At 51.0% G+C, this 17,424-nt stretch overlaps 1 protein-coding gene across 1 annotated transcript; it reads left to right on the top strand.

The window, feature by feature from the left end:
• Window positions 1-16,807: 16,807 nt before the first annotated feature.
• LOC115315571 (nuclear polyadenylated RNA-binding protein NAB2-like) lies at window positions 16,808-17,163 on the top strand. The gene has a single exon (XM_029974766.3). The coding sequence runs from the start codon at window positions 16,822-16,824 to the stop codon at window positions 17,161-17,163; it is 342 nt and encodes a 113-aa protein (XP_029830626.2). The 5' UTR covers window positions 16,808-16,821.
• The last annotated feature ends 261 nt before the right edge of the window (window positions 17,164-17,424 follow it).

The raw sequence follows: 17,424 nt of genomic DNA, 5'->3' as shown, positions 1-17,424 counted from the left end.
AAAATTCTGTGGTGAAGGAATTTTTATTCACTTCTCATTCCCCAAAATAAACTATAGAAGCAGTCAAGAGTTGTGGATTTCAACCATTTAATACAATCAAGTTAAAACAATGAATGCACTTGCCGCAATCAGCCGAGATTCAATGCATCAACAAAATATAAAAAGAACCTTGTCTTCCACAGGCACAGGGCTCAACAACCACCAACTCGCACCACTGGCTGAAGCTGCGCTGGCAGTCGTCAGTACAAGCCCAAACCTTTGCTGGCATAGAAGGGGGCATCGACACCAATTAGCGAGCTGTCATGTTACTGCTGTTTCTACGGTTACACTAGAATGCATGATGCGTCATTTGATGCAGTCAAGTCTAGCCCCTTGAGGTTTACACAAATGGGGGTTCTACTAGCAAAGCTAACATTGTATTTATAATCATATCTTGGGTATGCAGTACTAAATACTAAGCCCAATGGAGGAAACATTCCGGCATGTTCCATCCAGAGGAAGAAGAATCCATGCACATCCAAGAACACTAAAACTTATAGCCATGTTACTCGAGTTAAAATTCAAGGTCGGCATTCCAGTGAAAGGCCACTGCACTTATGGATAGCAGACTTAATGTGGTACACTGTTGAAATGCTAGAGGGTACATTTTCCAAGAGTTATGCAATGCTAACGATACAAAGGTGGTTATGTTTCCACTACATCATTACGAAATACACAGGCTAGAAGTTTTGCGAAGTAAAGACGGTACATGACAAGCAGCAACACAAATTTGTTTTTTATCGAAAACTACATCTTGGTAGATACGAAGGTCACAAACACAACACTTGGAACTACTTTTCTTTGGGTTCATTGTATTCAGATGCCAAGTTAAATGAATGCAAATGGGTTCATTGTATCGAGATGCCAAGTTAAATGAATGCACAGACAAAGCTGAGAGTCTGCCACGAATATGTATAAGATTGGTCTATCTCACTCATTTAACAGTTAATGTTTACTGGTGGCCATAGCTGAGCTCGCTGCTGCTGAGCAAATGCCGACGGCAAGCTTCCACAACAATTGCAACACGCCCATTGCCCACGCGAAGAATGTCTTTTTTGGTATATTATCAATAAGAAGTCATCCTGAGCCGTAAGCTCGAATATGGTGTCCAATGTGCACTATTTATTAAGCACTGACAAGCATACCCCCTAAGTTTGTATCACCACAAGCACATGTAATTCTTAGCATGGTAGTCTTTTAACCATTAGAAAGAAACACAGGGACAAGCAACCAGAAAATTGGGTGGCTTGCACCTGTTATGAAGTGTTTTGTATGGTTCCTAACGCCATCTATGCTGTCGCATATATTCCCAATAAAAGGCCAGCCCCATTAGAGCTAGCCATTCGGCCATGCAGAAACGCCACGCTCTTACCTTCGCAACCAACGTGTCTTTGTGACATTCCTACTTGAGCACAACATATCAGCATCAACACTGCACACTGCTCCCCTTGTTGCTGCATTCACAACTGATAGCCACGACAGCTAATATTGGGCTTGACCTGCACATCGTATTTTGGCTCTGCTCGAGCCTAGCTACTTTTACAATAGCCACAACGGCCAAGAGCTGAGGGATCGAGCTTGATCCACAAGCACACAAAAAGATTTCCTGAAACAAAAATAAATAAATAAATAAGAGTGCTTGCAAAATATGTACAGGGGTAACATGACACACATCCTTGCGGGTTGTTCTCAGGGTCAACACAGCCCCAGCCAATGTGCGGCTAGCAACTGACGAGGCTGGGCCAGAAGCTGGGCTTTCAGCCACAAGGTCGATGTGGATACCGGGGTCATTTTCCTCGAGGTGCCGGAGTTTGAGGGAACGAGACTACCAGCCTTCGGACTAGTTGCTGGAAGTGGACGAGACGTCCCTGGAGTCTGGTGCAGCAGCTGCTCTGCCACGCCGGGAAGGGCCTCTGCTACGCCGGGACGGGCCTCTGCCACGCCGGGAAAGGCCTCTGCCAATGGCGGAGGGACCACCTGAGCCTGAGGCAGCAGTTGCTGCTGCTGCCACAGGCTCAGCAGCAGCTGCTGCCGCGCCATTTGCGGGCCTGTCAATGACCAGCGAAGCAGCCTGTGCACTCCCTCCAGGAGGAGGGGGGCACTGCTACCCTAGCTGGGGGGTTGGGGCCCTGAGGGCTGCCTCCAGAACCTCAGGTGAGACCTGGATAGCCCTCGACTCCGAGCGTGGCACAAGGCCCCTCCGTGCCACGTCGGCGTATGATCCCTTCGACATGAAGGAATACCTTTTCTTTGCTTCGCTATAGCTGATATTTTCTTTGGCTTTAATGGCAATGATTTCCTTCTCTTGCTTCCATATGGGACAGCCACGATAGTAGGTAGGGTGTGGTCCATCGCAATTAACGCAGTGGGCCGCATTCTCGCAATTGTCAGAGATGTGATCCTGACTGCCACACTTTGCACAAGTCTCCTTCCCTCGACAGCTGCGTGTTCCGTGACCAAACCGCTGGCAACGGAAACACCGCTGGGGGTTGGGGACAAAAGGGCGGATGTGGCAGTTCAGGTATCAAGCCTGATTGTTTGTGGTAGTATATGCCTCTCAAATGTAAGGATGACGTGTTTTGAAGGGATTGCTTGACCATCTTTTTTGAACATAATCCGTTTTACGGCGACAACGCCGGCACCTTGGAGTCCCTCGAGGAGTTCTTCCTCACTAGTGTGAAGGAAGTCGTCCTCAGAGAGGACTCCACGGATGGTGTTCAGTGTGCGGTGAGGGCTCACCGACACTTTCACATCAAGTATGGTGTTCAGCTTGAGAAGCGCTTCACTTTGCTTCTTATTATTTATCTCAACTAGGAGGTCTCCTGAGTGGAGTTTTTTTAGCCTTGTAGGAAAACCCTACAAGGTGTTCAAGTACTTTGGCTACGACAAATGGTGAAAGCTTTGACACAGGTTTCTGTTCATCGAGGGAATGAACAACGAAAAACTTCGTGAAGTTTTCTATCTCTGGTTCTTTTTCAATAGTCTTGTGTTCAAAGCAGCGCCTTTTAACGGCTTGCCCCGAACGGGGTTTGGAAGAGAGGGGCGCCATAAGAGGGCAAGAAGTGTTCGGAATCTGTGGCGCGCCGCCCACCACGGAGCCCAACGAGGGAATAGGTAACACCCCATAACAAATATGGCTTTGCTGGAAGCATTACTCTATTAGCGCTTCCCAGAAACTATAACCAAGTGCGGATCTGGACGAGAGTATCTGTCACCACCCAAGGTTAGCCCTTGCCGCCAAAGGAGTTGAAAAAGGAAAGAAGGGAAATGAGAAGAGTGAAAAGAAGAAGACGACAAGGGTGAAAGAAAGGAGGGGATAGTAGAAGTGGCGACTAGGCTGAATCATCCTGGTCGGGCCAAGCCAGGACTCCCGTCTACGGGAAGCGGGGGCCGAAGTGGTGTATTGCCTCGCCCGGGGGGCCCCGAAGGGTCCAAACCTACCCTGGGCTCGGCTCAACCACCAGGATGCCCTTTTGCCCGGACACGGGAAAGCCACGCACAGCCAGACGTGGGCGGGCGAACCCGCATGGCTCGGGGTCCGTGGAGATGCAACTCTCCAAACACAGGTGCCCCCTGCGGGGGCCTTGAAAGAGAACTGGTTCATTTTGACAGAGAGGGCACTCCACCCAAGAAGACTACAGTTAAATACACAAAGAGGGAGGAGAGGCTCATGTTTGCGAATGGTGCGGTGATGCCTGAAAGGTGAACAGACCTCTCAAGAAACTCTTTATGTTGATTTAATGGAGAAGAAGCGGATAGATGGACCCCTTAATTCGGGCACCAGCTATCCGCATTTATAAAACTGCCAGGCACGCCGAACATAATCTGGACACTCCATCAAATCAATGTGCATCACCCGAATATGTTTGTTCCACCGTGTTTTCTACGTAGACAGTGGAAAGAGGGTGCCAACAAAAATAAAAAATCAGGTTGGGCTTGCAACATGTACAGCAACTCACGTCTTCTAACAAGACGTGCATCCCTCGTGGCATCAAGCATGCATTATAGGCTGTGGGTAAAAAGAATGTTCTCCACAAACAAGCACCGGGGCTGAGCTGTCATCAGTGTTTGTATCAGGTACCAGACTCATATTGCATCTCTTTATTGATAAGACTTCCTATACTTAGGATAAATTTTCTGTGCAATGAAGAGAAATCTAAAGGGGCGGAGATAACGGCTCTGTGTAATTACACCAAGCAGTTCTGTTAGGTTTTGGATTAACAGACATGCACTTGCTGCAGTTCACTCCTTCGTATGAGAATTGCGGTTGGGGGCACTGAACTGCAACAGCCGAGCCTGTAGGTATACCTGCATATATTTTCCTACATTTCACCCGTTTCTAAACACAAGCCAACGCTTTGACTGAAGCACCCGGACCGACTTGCAAGGTAAATTACACAGATTTCAATCTCGTAGAATTATATGCTTCTTGCGACCGACATGAATATGGGGCGTCAATTTAAGAAATGCCATGAAGGTCATCCGTGCTGCAGTTTTGAGGTTATCGATACGTTAACTCTTCTGGTGCTGAAAAATTAGAGCGCTTACGCAATATACCGAAATAGGAACATTCCCAAGCAAAGGCGCAAAGTCAAATCCCATTTGGATCGCATTCAATTACTGCTGGCCCTAGGGGGATTCGCTGGTGCACCACAGCTCGGAAAATATATAGCGAAAGCGCATACCACAGAACCCAGAGATTCTGGGCTCAAAAGTCGTGGCTCAATCCCCACCCCTGCCCAATGCACGTGAGAAAGAGACCATGTTTGTTCTGCAGGGAACTAGAAAACCTGCGGCAAATTTAAAACAGGAAACCCCAAAGGAGCTAAAAAGAAATGCTACAAGTCTGGCCCACCCTGACTAATATTATAGTAACATTGTGGAATGAAAGCTAAAAAGAACAATTTTAACTTGGTGGTGAAAGTAGAGTAAAGCTATACGCACTCCGGAGTGCATTTCGGACGAAATGGCTATACTCACTCCGCGGAGAGCTCATGCCGCTCGGGCCACCCTTTTCGAACGGCGCGTGTATCACTGGGAAGCGTGTTAAGCCAGCCCCCCGCCTGCGTTCACGCCGCTTCGCGGCGACAGTATTCGGCTGCTAATTACAAAACATAACCAGTACATGCCGCTTCGCGGCGTCCAGACTGCAAACCAAGCCCCGCTGTCCCCGATCGCACCTCCGGAAAGACAGTCCCATACCATTTATTTCTGCGAAGTTTCGTCGACAACATTCGGTTTAGTGATCATCGCAAAAAAGAAATGTCGTAACTATCGCCAAATGCCTCTACAAAACAAAATGTTTGAGAAAAAAAGAAAAACAAAAGTAGACCCACCGCGGATCGAACCTGCGTCCACTTGCGTACAAAGCAGACACCTTAACCCATATGCTATGCTATTTTTTTTTCCAAACAGTTTATTTACAATAATTTACAGGGTATGAGCCGTATGGGCATCAGAGTTCGGCAAATCGGTTAGCGGTTGGAACGGAAAGGGGAGAAGGGGAGGGGGTGCTGGTTGCATTGTGTGCCTGAAAGGGGTGACGGTCTTGGAAGTGGCCGCCGGCGCGTCATCCCCTAGATGGTGTGACGTTCGCTAGCAGCGGTGGGCGCGGCTCCGGCCCTAGACGAGTCGAATGCGTTCATGTCGGAGTCGCCGAGCCTCCAGCCTTTCCTCAATTGCTCTCCACTCCTGGCATACCTAATCCATGCCCCGGGCCGCGATGGATAGAAGCCATCTCAGCAGGGAGGTAAAATAGTCCCACGTCGGCCTGGCATCGGTGTGGCATTCCACCATGGCCAAGCGCGGGCTAGCCAGATGGCGTGGAGACCCAGGAGTACCATGAACGGGAGCACCATGGATGAAGCCGTATCTCTCCCTCGACGTCCAGGTATCTAAAGACGTGCCAGTCCATTGGAAAGTCCACGCCGAGATCCTTCCTCATCTCGTCCCAGAAGAGATGGGCGTTGGTGCACTCCACAAACACATGTGGAAGCATCTCATTCGCGCCACATAAGTCGCAGTTGGTTGACCATGGCAGGAAAGGCCCCCTGTCGTCCAGCCACACCTTGACCGGCAGTACCCTGAGGTGAAGCCGGACGAAGAAGTCCTTGCTTGTCGCCTGGACTGGGAGCTTGCGGACCTGCTTGAAGAGTCCGGACGCACTCTGAGGGGCTGAAACCGTTTTGTAAAGGGGCGCTGGGAGGAGGACCTCCAGCGTATCCCAGTACAGTTTCTTGCGACTCGCCGTCATCAGATACTCCACTGAGAAATTAACCAAAAAAAAAAAAGTCAATGGAACTGGCAATTTCGGCGTACAAACGCAGACCTGTTCCCTTGGTTGTACGTCCCGTGGTGCTTGCCATCCACTTTCCGAGGTACGGAAGGCCGAGGTGGTGAAGTGCGCTCAAAAAAAAAAGGGTCGCGCCTGTCGCTAAACAGCAAGAAGCGCTGCACGTGTAGCTTGACTGTCACGTTCACCAGGCCCATACCTCCCGCTGCCAAACTCAGAAAAAGGTTGCTGCGCCGAGTCCTTTCTATGGACGACCTCCATATGAAACGCGTCCAGCTCCTGTGAATTTGGTTGGCAGTTGACCCGGGATAGCAGGCAGCCTGAGCCCAATACAAAATGGCTGTCGCTTAGAAAACTCGATGTGACCATTCGTTTTATACGAGTTTAGCGGAGTGCGTATAGCCATTTCCGTCTGAAGTGCACTCCGGTGTGTGTATAGCTTTACTCGTGAAAGTATACCCAGCAAATTATTTTAGGTGAACTATATTTAGCTGTGCAGTGAAACGGCGTGCTTTGGCTCTGTAGCCCCTATCAGCAATGCCACGATGGTCACTTTGAAAATCTCGTTGTGACAGTTGTGTTTTAGAGCGCAGCTCTTTGGCCTGGTTCACACTTACAGCTAATCCGCTGCCGCCGAAGCGGAATCAGCCGCGGCAATGCACTGTGGACGCTACGCCCGGCGGCCGAATTCTTGCAGATTCGCCCGCCGATTCGCAAGTGTGAACCAGGCCTTAGGCGCCCGTTTCCGGCTTGAGCGACGTCGCCGTCGCCGTCGCCGTTGGCGTCGCCGTCGGCGTAACCAAGGTCACCCCAAGGTCACGTGACCCCAAGGTTACCCCAAGGTCAAGCGACCGGTGACCTGGGGTGTCACGTGACCCCTCCCAAGGTCACCCAAGGTCACGTGACCCCCGAGGTCACGTGATTCCCAGGTCATCCAAGGACACGTGACCCCCGAGGTCACGTGACTCCCAAGGTGACCCCGCGTGACCCCCCAAGGTCACTTGACCTTCCGAGGTCACGTGGCCCCCTCCCCAAGGTCACGTGACCCCCTCCCCCTGAGGTCAGGTGACCCCCCGGAGCATATTAAAGTGTCGTCAACATACCGAGAGGCATTTTTTGCTGACACACTTATTATTTACATAATTTACAGATAGATATTTACAAACGGGCCAGTCCGAGATAATGTCTATGTCGGATGAGACGAGCCTGGGTTCCAGCCGGCGTATTCCATCGGAGCTCTGTGTCGCGTGTGTGCCGCTCGTGGTCCGAGGCTCCTGCCTCGTTCGCAGTGCGTGCGTTGGTGCACGTTGCTGTACGGTGTAGATGGTGTCGCCCGCTTGTTCGCTACATGGGCTCCCCCCCTAGCGGAATAGCGGTGAAAGACGCTGTTTGCGCGCTAGTTAGTGTTTTGGAGAGTGAAGCGAACGTTGCAGGGACAGGCTTGATCGGGTTGAGTTGGATGCGTGATGTTCATCGTGGCAAAGCATTCCACATTCGCAGTGCACGTTGTGCGGTTGTCCGTGTCGTCCGAGCTCAGGATATACGCAGGCTTCAGTCGGTCGATTGAGACATGGTCTTCGCGGTTCGGGTAAGCCAGGGTAAAGTGCTTTTCAGCTCTTTTAAGGACCTTGTACGGACCGTCGTATGCTGGTTGTAGGGAGTGTCGCGCAGCATTGTGGCGCACGAAGACGTGCGTGGCGGTCGAAAGGTCGGGGCTCACAAAGAGATTTTGTTGCCGGATTCGACGTGTAGGTGAAGGACGGAGGGTGGCCATGTGGGAACGGAGCCTTTCCACGTAGTCGAGGGGGTCAGGCAGAGAGCTGGATGGTGAAGCACAGAAGAAGTCGCTTGGTAGGCGGAGCGGGGTGCCGTAAACCAGTTCTGCTGCGCTGCATCCAAGGTCGATCTGAAGCGCAGCTCTCATTCCCAGCATGGCGAGCGGAAGATATTCACTCCATGTGGATGGCGTCGTGGCAGTGATAGCTGTTTTGAGCTGCCGATGAAATTTCTCGACAAGTTCATTGGCGCTCGGATGGTATGACGTCGTTGAGATGTGATGGAAGCTAAGCAGTTTTGATAGCGTTGCGAACAGTTTGGATTGAAACTGTCTTCCGCGGTCTGTGGTTACAGTGGTAGGAATTCCGAATCTTGCAACCCACGAAGTGAGGAATGCGTATGCAACGGCTTCAGAAGTGATATATGTTAGGGGTACCGCCTCAGGCCATCTGGTGAAGCGATCGATGACGGTGAAGATGTACCGATAACCTTGAGATGGTGGAAGGGGGCCAACGACGTCCATGTGGAGGTGGCTGAACCGTCCGCGGGGAAGCTGGAATGTCGCAGACGGTAAGACAGTATGGCGATGGACTTTGGTTCTCTGGCAGTTGATGCAGGCACGTGTCCAGCGTCGGACGTCGGAGTTCATCCCAGGCCATACATACCGAGATGAAACAAGTCTTTGTGTTGACTTGATACCAGGGTGTGCCAGGGAATGAAGTATGTTGAAGGCTTGGCATCGAAAATCTCGAGTGAGCTAAGGACGTGGCTGACCGGTTGAAACGTCGCATACGAGTGTTGGCGATGATAAGTCTGTCTGGACTTCCTGGAGCTCCAGTGAACAGGAGCAGGAACTGAGCAGCGTCTGGAGTTCAGAGTCATTTTTCTGGGAAGCTGAGAGGGCCGAGTAGTCCAGAGGTGGATGTTCCAGAAAAGATGCATCGATGTGAACGCGGGAAAGAATATCGGCTACAGTGTTTTCTTGTCCTTTGATGAACCTGATGTCCGTTGTAAACTCTGATATGAATGCCAGCTGACGAATTTCTCTCAGGGAGTGCGCAGCACTGTGAGAGGCAATGGCGTACGTCAGCGGCTTGTGATCTGTGAGTATGAAGAATTGTCTCCCTTCCAGAAAGTGACGAAAGTGCTTGACAGCGGAGTAGGTGGTAAGTAACTCACGTCCAAAGGTACTGTACTTCACTTCTGTAGGGGACAGTGACCTCGAGTAGAATGCGATGGGGCACCAGCATCCATCAGTCAACTGCTGACAAACTGCTCCGATCGCTGTGTCCGAGGCGTCGACCATGATGGAAGTTGCTGCGCCCGCACTGGGATGCGTCAGGAGTACCACGTTGGCTAACTGGTTCTTAATTCTGACGAAGGCTTCCTCGGCTGCGGGGTTCCAGGCTAGAAGTGAAGTCTTCACCTTGACTCCCGCGAGGAAAGCATTCAGTGGGCGAAGTTCAGCAGCGCATCCTGGGAGAAAGCGACGGTAGAAATTGATAAGTCCCAGGAATTCTCTAAGTTGTCGCACATTGGTTGGTCGTGGAAAATCCTGTATCGCTTGGACTTTGGAGGACAGAGGTTGAATGCCGTCCTTGTTGAGGCGGTGTCCGAGAAAGCCCAGTTCGGACACGCCGAATGTAAATTTTTGCACATTGATGGTGACACCAAATTCGTCTAGACGTTCGAAGATCGTTTGAAGATGACATAGGTGCTCTTCAGATGTCTTGCTAAGCACCAAAATGTCATTCAAATATGCGAAACAGAATGGAAGGTTTCGCAGCACTTGGTCCATAAAACGCTGGAATGTTTGAGCGGCGTTTCTTAGGCCGAATGGCATCCGCACATATTCAAACAATCCAAAAGGTGTCACAATCGCTGTCTTTGGAATGTCTTCTGGCGCAATTGGGATGTGATGGTAGGCCTTCACGAGATCAAGCTTGGTGAAGATGGCCTGAGGAACAACCCGGAGTTGAAGGATCAACTCAGATTTCCGCGCCGGTGTCCACGAGGTATCGAATTTTGGTGGTTTTGTCAGTGATGAAGAAAAGACGGCTCTTTTCTGGGATCACCACGTTGGCCGCCTTTAACGTGGTGTTCTCACGTTTCCCCTAGAGCAGGGTGGCGAGCAGTTGTTTGCCGCATCACCGAACTTTTTGTGGTACCAGCAGATGCGGTGTGTTGGGTTTGGAGAGCTTCTGCCTCCAGTGGTTCGGTGGACACTGGAGGAGCGAGACCGAGGACGAAAGGTGGTGGACGCTCGTGGTTCGGCAACCTGCACCGATAGTTGGTCGACTTTTGATAAGAGACGATGGATGATCTCAAAAAGCTTCATGTCGGTGGGGAGAGGTGGAACCTGCTGCATGGGAAGCACTTGTTGGGTGGCGTAGAGAGCTGGGGAACCAACCTTCATGATCTTGTCCGCCATGCGTGCTAGCGCTTCCAAGGACGTTGTGTCGGATGTTGTAAGTATCATGCGCACGTTATTGGGAAGCCTTTGGAGAAAGAGCTCGCGGATGAGTGAATTATCCAGGTTGTCGGATCTACCTCCTAGTAGCTGCTGCATGCGGCGAAGAAGTTGGGACGGCTTGCGGTCGTCTAGTTCTTCGGCGGTCAGCAACTGTTGCAGCCATTTCTGCTCGGAGGTGGTAGTACGCTGGATCAACGCATCCCTTAGGCCATCGTAAGGATTTTCCGGAGGAGTGCGGAGGAGATCTCTTACGATTGATGTGGTCGCCTGGGGCAGGGCCGTCACGACATAATCAAATTTGGCTCGCTGAGAATTGATGCGGTTGTTGCGGAAAAGGGCGTCCGCGTGAAGGAACCAAAGTTCTGAATCATTTGTCCAAAAATCGGGAAGCTTCAGGTGGATGGTGGCAGCGTGTGAAGAGAAGGTTGCAGACCCGGCCGCTGCATCGCCATCCGATGTTCCGTGACCATCGGGGTGGGACATCTCGGAGCTGGAGGCACGTAGTCCAAGGTATCTGGCAGTCCGGGTCACCAATTTGTGGTCAACATACTGAGAGGCATTCTTTGCTGACACACTTATTATTTACAAAATTTAAATATAGATATTTACAAACGGGCCAGTCCGAGATAATGTCTATGTCCGGTGAGACGAGCCTGGGCTCCTGCCGGCGTATTCCATCGGAGCTCTGTGTCGCGTGTGTGCCGCTCGTGGTGCGAGGCTCCTGCCTCGTTCGCAGTGCGTGCGTTGGTGCACGTTGCTGTACGGTGTAGATGGTGTTGCCCGCTTGTTCGCTACAAATGAATGAGGGGAGGAGGAGGAGAAGGAGGAGGAGGAGGAGGGGTCTACCCTCCCCTCAGTACTCTTCTCTCCTCCTCAAGAGCTGCGCTCCAATTCGGCATTACAGGGAGTTGTAAACGACTTTCACTTTTTTATACGAGAACCAAACCGTTTTACGTCGTGCGTTTACCATTCTCTGGTCGAGGTGCACGACGTCGTGCGTATAGCCTTAGTCTTCTCTGAGAGCAGCTAGCTCTAAAGCCTACCTTTCGACCACGGACCGAGTCGTTGCGTGCGTCTGGTTGTACGCACACTCGGCCGGTGTGGTCGGCTATCGGGAAGGCGCCATCAACCAAGGCCTACACGGCTAGCCGCTGTCGCCGATGAGGAGGCCGCCGTACGCGGCCGTTGCGAAGTTCTCTCCGACACTGCTCTGCGACAGCACGTACGAGTCGTGGACGCTTCCGGGCCACTTGGCAACCACGTTGAGGATCCTTGAGCGCGCGTCGACCACCAGCTGCACGTTGATGGAATGGTAGAAGTGTCGGTTCACGAACACTTCCTCGTGCAGCGGTGGCCTTGGATCCGAACGTGGGTGCCGTCGATGGCTCCTACGACGCCCGGAAAGCCGTCCACGGCGTAGAACTGCCGCTGCAGTTCGGGGACTTCCGCTGCTGTTGGCCACCTGAAGTAGAAGATATGGTTTACACTATCAATTGAAACCAAATAAATTATAACGTTGGTTGAATCTAGCACATGTTCGATTATGACGTAGTCGGACCGTTCCCATGAAGCTTGTCACGATCGAGTGTGAACCAGTACGTATTATTCGCTACTGTTTTGAAACGCACCCTCCTTTCCGAAACGTTCTTCAGTGTCCACCAGTTAATCCCGCTAACATGTCGTGAAACACGTTGTTTTTTCGTAATGAGAAACACGCCACAATACAAAGTAGTGCCGAGAACTGCCCCCACCATTACGGACCGTAGTAATAACCAAACATCGCTTTGAGCACGTATATCGAGGGCGAAATAATGGCGCTGCATGTTGGTGAAAAAAAAAGGTTTTCTTTAACGAAAACAAGTAGAAGAAGTATTTTCTCTCACGAAACAAGTTGAATAAGTCTCTGTTCCCCACAATCCAAAATTACGCTGCAGCTGACTGGCCCACTGGCAAAGAGAAACGCTAGTGTTAGGACTTTTTTTTCTTCTCACCGTATGAAGTGCGGCGCTTGCTTGGCGAGAGCTAGGGTGACTCGTCGCACGCACCGTGACGTTGTGGATTCGTGCACATGCAGAAAGTCCCCCGCCGTGATCAAGAAGGTGCCGGTAGCGAAGAATTTCAGCGCTAGGAGAACTTGATTCAGGACGGGGGTTGCGTGGTTGCGTCTCGTTGGTCGCGTGAGGTCGCTGGCCAAGACGTCGGCGATGTACATGATGCCATCGCGGCCAAACCGAAAACGACGCTGGAGGCCTTCTTCGCCGAAAACGTCGAAGGGGTGAAAGCGGTCGCCGAATACGCGGTCCCGTGACAGCATCCACGCGGCAAAGATGGCTTGGACCCGACTTGTCATAGCCACGTCCGACATTTAGTTTACTCTTAGACCGCCAGTGAGCCTTCTCCGTGACTGTCTCACGATCTGAGACTAGAACTGAGTCAGAGGCTCGATTTTGGTCTTCGTTTCGAGCAAGTGGCTAACCGCTGAGACTGTCTCAGTTTGGGTCTCCGTTTGGGTCTTAAATCGGTCGCCAGCTAATTTGCTACAGGACTGTCTCCCGGCTTGAGACACAAGTTGAGTCAGAGACTCGGTTTCAGTCTCAAGTCCAGACTAAGTTTCGTTTCGAGCAAGTGGCTCAAGTTTCGTCTCGGTTGAGACTGTCTCAAGTTGTGTCCCAACTCGTTCGAGCAAGCGGCCCTAGGTACCACTGCATTTGCCGTCTTTAATGCGTGGTTTGGAAGTTTCCCTGCTAAGCGCAGGGATGAATGCTGCGGCGGGCTTGCTCTCCAAATTTTTGGTGGTGCCAGCAGTGTAGATTAGGTTCCCCGGCGGGTGTTCTACTTGTCCGGGGTCGTCCCGTTCGAGGTTGCCGATTCGGTGATCTCTGATCGTTGCTTATTGATCGTGGCTCAGCCAGCCGAAGGGGGGACACTTCGGTGTTAAGTTGGTCCACTTTTTCAGAAAGTTGTGAGACGACGGCGTTGAGTTTCTCTATAGAGTCCTTGCTGGGAGGTGATGATGGTCTGGTTGTACCAAGAGTCGAGATGGTAGGTGTATTGACCTCTATGATCCTGTTTTCCATGCGAGCTAAGGCCTCGGTAGCTGTTATTTCTGAGGCGGACAGGATCATACGGACGTTGTTTGGGAGCCGTTGAAGGAAAAGTTCTCTGAAAGTTGATGCCTCGACTGTGTCAGGCTGATCACCAAGCAGTTGGTGCATTCGTCGTAAGAGGTCTGTTGGTTTTCGGTCTCCTAACTCTTCTGTCGTCAAGAGTTGTTGTAGGCGGCGTTGCTCGGATTCCGTGGTGCGGTGAGTAAGTTCTTCTTTAAGGCGATCATATGAGTTATCGGGTGGTGCACGTAGAATGTCGCGAACTATCGCGGCAGTACCTTGAGGTAGCGCAGCTATTACGAAGTCGAACCGGGGCCTTTGCGATGCAATCCGGTGAGACCGAAATTAGGCCTCGACGTGTAGAAACCAGAGTTCTGCGTCGCCATTCCAAAAGGCGGGAAGCTAGAAGTTTGTGCTGTCGATGTTCGCAGCCAGCAAGGAAGGCTCACCGGTGGAGGCATCGGTGTGTAGTCTTGGGTCCGTCATTTCAGCAGTTGTAGGTTAGCACAACTAACTAGCAGGCAGGGATTCGACGTCCGAGTCACCAGTTTGTAGCACGTAATAATTCCATTGACGACTGAGCTATAATAACTGTCTTTTATCCACGGCTAGTTCGGTTGTCTGAACCATAGTCTTGCTTGGAACGACGAGCTGTGTTTCACCCAGGAGCTGGGGGGCTATGTTGCGCTTTTTGCACTCCCTGGGGTGCTAGGAGCGGAGAGGGAAGTGACGTAGGTGTGAATGAACGTATCTTAGCAACACCACGGATCGCGGAAACTCACCTTCTGACGCCATGACGACATCGCAGTAATTAACTACGACACACTTCCGATGCACGGCCGTGAAGACACGAAGCCAAACCAGCGAACCAAGCCAACGACTCTTGTACTTGTATCGAGCCGACAGTAGCCAAGGGAGTGCGACGCTCACCGTCACATATAATTTATTTTACACGGCGTCAGAAATAAAAAAAACTTTGAATGCTGATGAAATTAGCACGTTTTTCTTTAGTTGGACTGAAAAGAAAAGTGAAACCGAAGTTATGTGATGTAAAAGCTGCCAGCAACAATTGCGGGATGCGGACGCGCGCGTTTTTCGAAAACTGATAGCAGACGACAATTTACCGCCTCAATCATGTCTGTCATGTCTGATCAGGCAAGCGAGAGAGAGCCCTGCGTGCCAGTCAATGCTTTACAAAAAGAAGAAATGGACAATTTTATGTTTGCACGTCGCGAACTGGCTCGTGGGGCCTCTGACCTCTCGCCTAGCCTGACCAGAGATGACAAGGCAAGGTTGTGGGCCGAGTTGACCTGCCGGCTGAACCACCTCGGGCCGCCGCGCAGCACAGAGCGGTGGAAGAGGGTTTGGATGAACCGCGTCTCCAAAGCCCGCAAGTGGGTGCGCAGTAGTCGAGGCTGAGAGGTAAGCTAGGCAGAAGATAAATGCTCGGGACAGAGTTATTGATACATATTTTGTATTCACAGCCGCAAAACGGGGGGAGGCTCCTCCCGGGCGCGGCTCTCATCAACCTACTCCCGCATCCTGTGCATTGTCGGTGTAGACTCTGCCCTGGGCGCCCCCGGGTTTCGTGTCCCCTACTTTCCGGAGGAGGAGGTACGTACTTGACCAGGGAGCAGCACAACAGTCTACATGTGTTGCTTATTTCTGCAGAGTTCCAGGAGGCGGGGCAAGTGTATGAAGTGAACGCTTAAATCTGTATTTTAAAACTAATGGAAGCATTGCATTAAAATTTCAATGAACTTACCTGAGAAAGAAGTGAAGAAAGAAGGATTGGCACTTCGTTACCTACGTGGTCCCAAAATTGGGTTAAGCTTTCTGAACATTTGTTGATAGTTTTATTGGTGGGTTACAATAGTCATTGTTTAAAGTGATAAATATAAGCAACAAATCGTTAATTTATTTATCGGTCCCTTTCAAAATCCCGCCAACTCTAGGGTGCACAGAGGGAAAATTGACTTGTCCCTGTACAGGCTAACCCTGAAAGGACTGCACGTGTGATAACTATTAAAAGCTATGGGACGTGTATGTAAATAGTTCCTGGGCTCAAGGCCATATCCAGGAGAGGAGGAGGAGTCTGAGCTTCAAAATTCATCATGGACTGCCAAATACTTTTCCTGGGTTCGGCCCCAACTTTGCTTAGACCTAGAAACATTGATGAGAGCTGTAGTAAGGTGGTTAGTTTACATAAAAGGTGATTGAAATGACATGTAAATGGGAGTGGTACATCCTAGCGTCAGCCACAGCACTACCAGCAACATTCAGCTGCTGCAATGAATCATCTACTTATCTGTTTTTCCCGATAGTATGCAACATGTACAACTCTTATAGGGTAATACGCACACGACAGGGAGCAGCTCCTTGCCTGGCGCTCAAAAGAGGTTTACCACAAGTCATTCATTTGCAGTATTGTTTTTACAGCAAACTACAAAAGTTACTACAGGAGCAAACATGTGTAGAATCTAAAGCTGGAGCATAGCTCCATTTGATTCCATAAAAAAACATAGATTGCACATGTTACAGGGCATGCAGTGCAAACACGTAACGATAAACGTGCCTTGTAGGCGCAGTCTGTGGGCGCCCCGGCAGAGGAGCACCCAGCTTCGCAGGATGCGGGGGACGTGCTCGAGGAGGAGGCGGAGGAGGAAGAGGACGCGAATCAGGAGGCATCTACCTCAACGCGTAAGATACTTGACTTGACTAAGGGGAACTAAAACCGTCAGCAACATGAACATGACCACACTTATTACTGATCTAAACTATGTTTTCCTGCAGAAATGCCACGGCCTCGAGCACGGCGAGCTACGGTTCGACCAAGGCAGCCTCGTCGAGTCCCTCGAGTCTCTCGACAGGAGCAGCGGGACGAGGCGGCCTTTTCGGCCGTGGCTAACCAGCAGCGCCTGCTCGACGCCAACACCAGCAGCGCCTGCTCGACGCCAACGCAGGCCGCGATACGAGAGACGAAAGGTTCTAGGGACAGGTAATGTTGACAAATCCCTGAAACACAGTAACATGATTAAACACAGACTTACTTCACACATAAGGTACCAATAGTTGGTGTCAGCAAAGTCTTCGTAACCGTTATGAGATGTTGGAAGTCAAGAAATCTGCAAATCATGTTTCAGATCACGCTCGGCATGGGGCAGGTCCTGGAGCGGCTGGACCAGCTGGCACAGAACGTGGGGCAGCTGGCGCAGCACGTGGAGCAGCAGGCGCAGAGCATGGACCGGATCGCAGACAACATCCAGGAGGGGGTCCTCTCCATGCAGCAAAACGCTGCCTTCATGCGAGAGGTCATCCTCCTGCTGTCCAGCCACGCTCTGCGTCAGCCTCAGCCCCAGGCCCAGCCCCAGCCCCAGCCCCAGCCCCAGCCCGAGCCCCAGGCCGAGCCCCAGGCCGAACCCCAGGCCGAGCCCCAGGCCCAGCACCTGGCCCAGCCTCCAGAGGATCACAACTAAGTGTCGATTACTGTACCTTTTTTTTTTCTCACATCCAAGGGGATCTTTTTTTTTTTTTTGTATATATTTTTTAATGACAATGCCCCCAGTGGCTGCAATAAAATCTTTCATGACTTGTCAATTTATGTTCTCTGGCGAATAATGTTATCTGTATATAATGTTTTATATGACAGTGCCTGAAGTGGCCGCAGCAACGTCTTTCGTGAACTGTAAACTTATGTTCCTTGGAGATTGTTGTTATTTGTATATACTGTTTTATAC

The sequence above is a fragment of the Ixodes scapularis genome, unplaced genomic scaffold, assembly GCF_016920785.2.
Source record: "Ixodes scapularis isolate PalLabHiFi unplaced genomic scaffold, ASM1692078v2 PGA_scaffold1__304_contigs__length_218370807, whole genome shotgun sequence".
NCBI lineage: Eukaryota > Metazoa > Arthropoda > Arachnida > Ixodida > Ixodidae > Ixodes > Ixodes scapularis.
Note: the sequence above shows the minus strand (reverse complement) of the source record. Positions and strands in the feature narration are given on the sequence as shown.

Coding starts and splice junctions, on each gene's coding strand:
- LOC115315571 (XM_029974766.3), top strand. CDS start 16,822: ATGTTTCAGATCACGCTCGGCATGGGGCAGGTCCTGGAGCGGCTGGAC.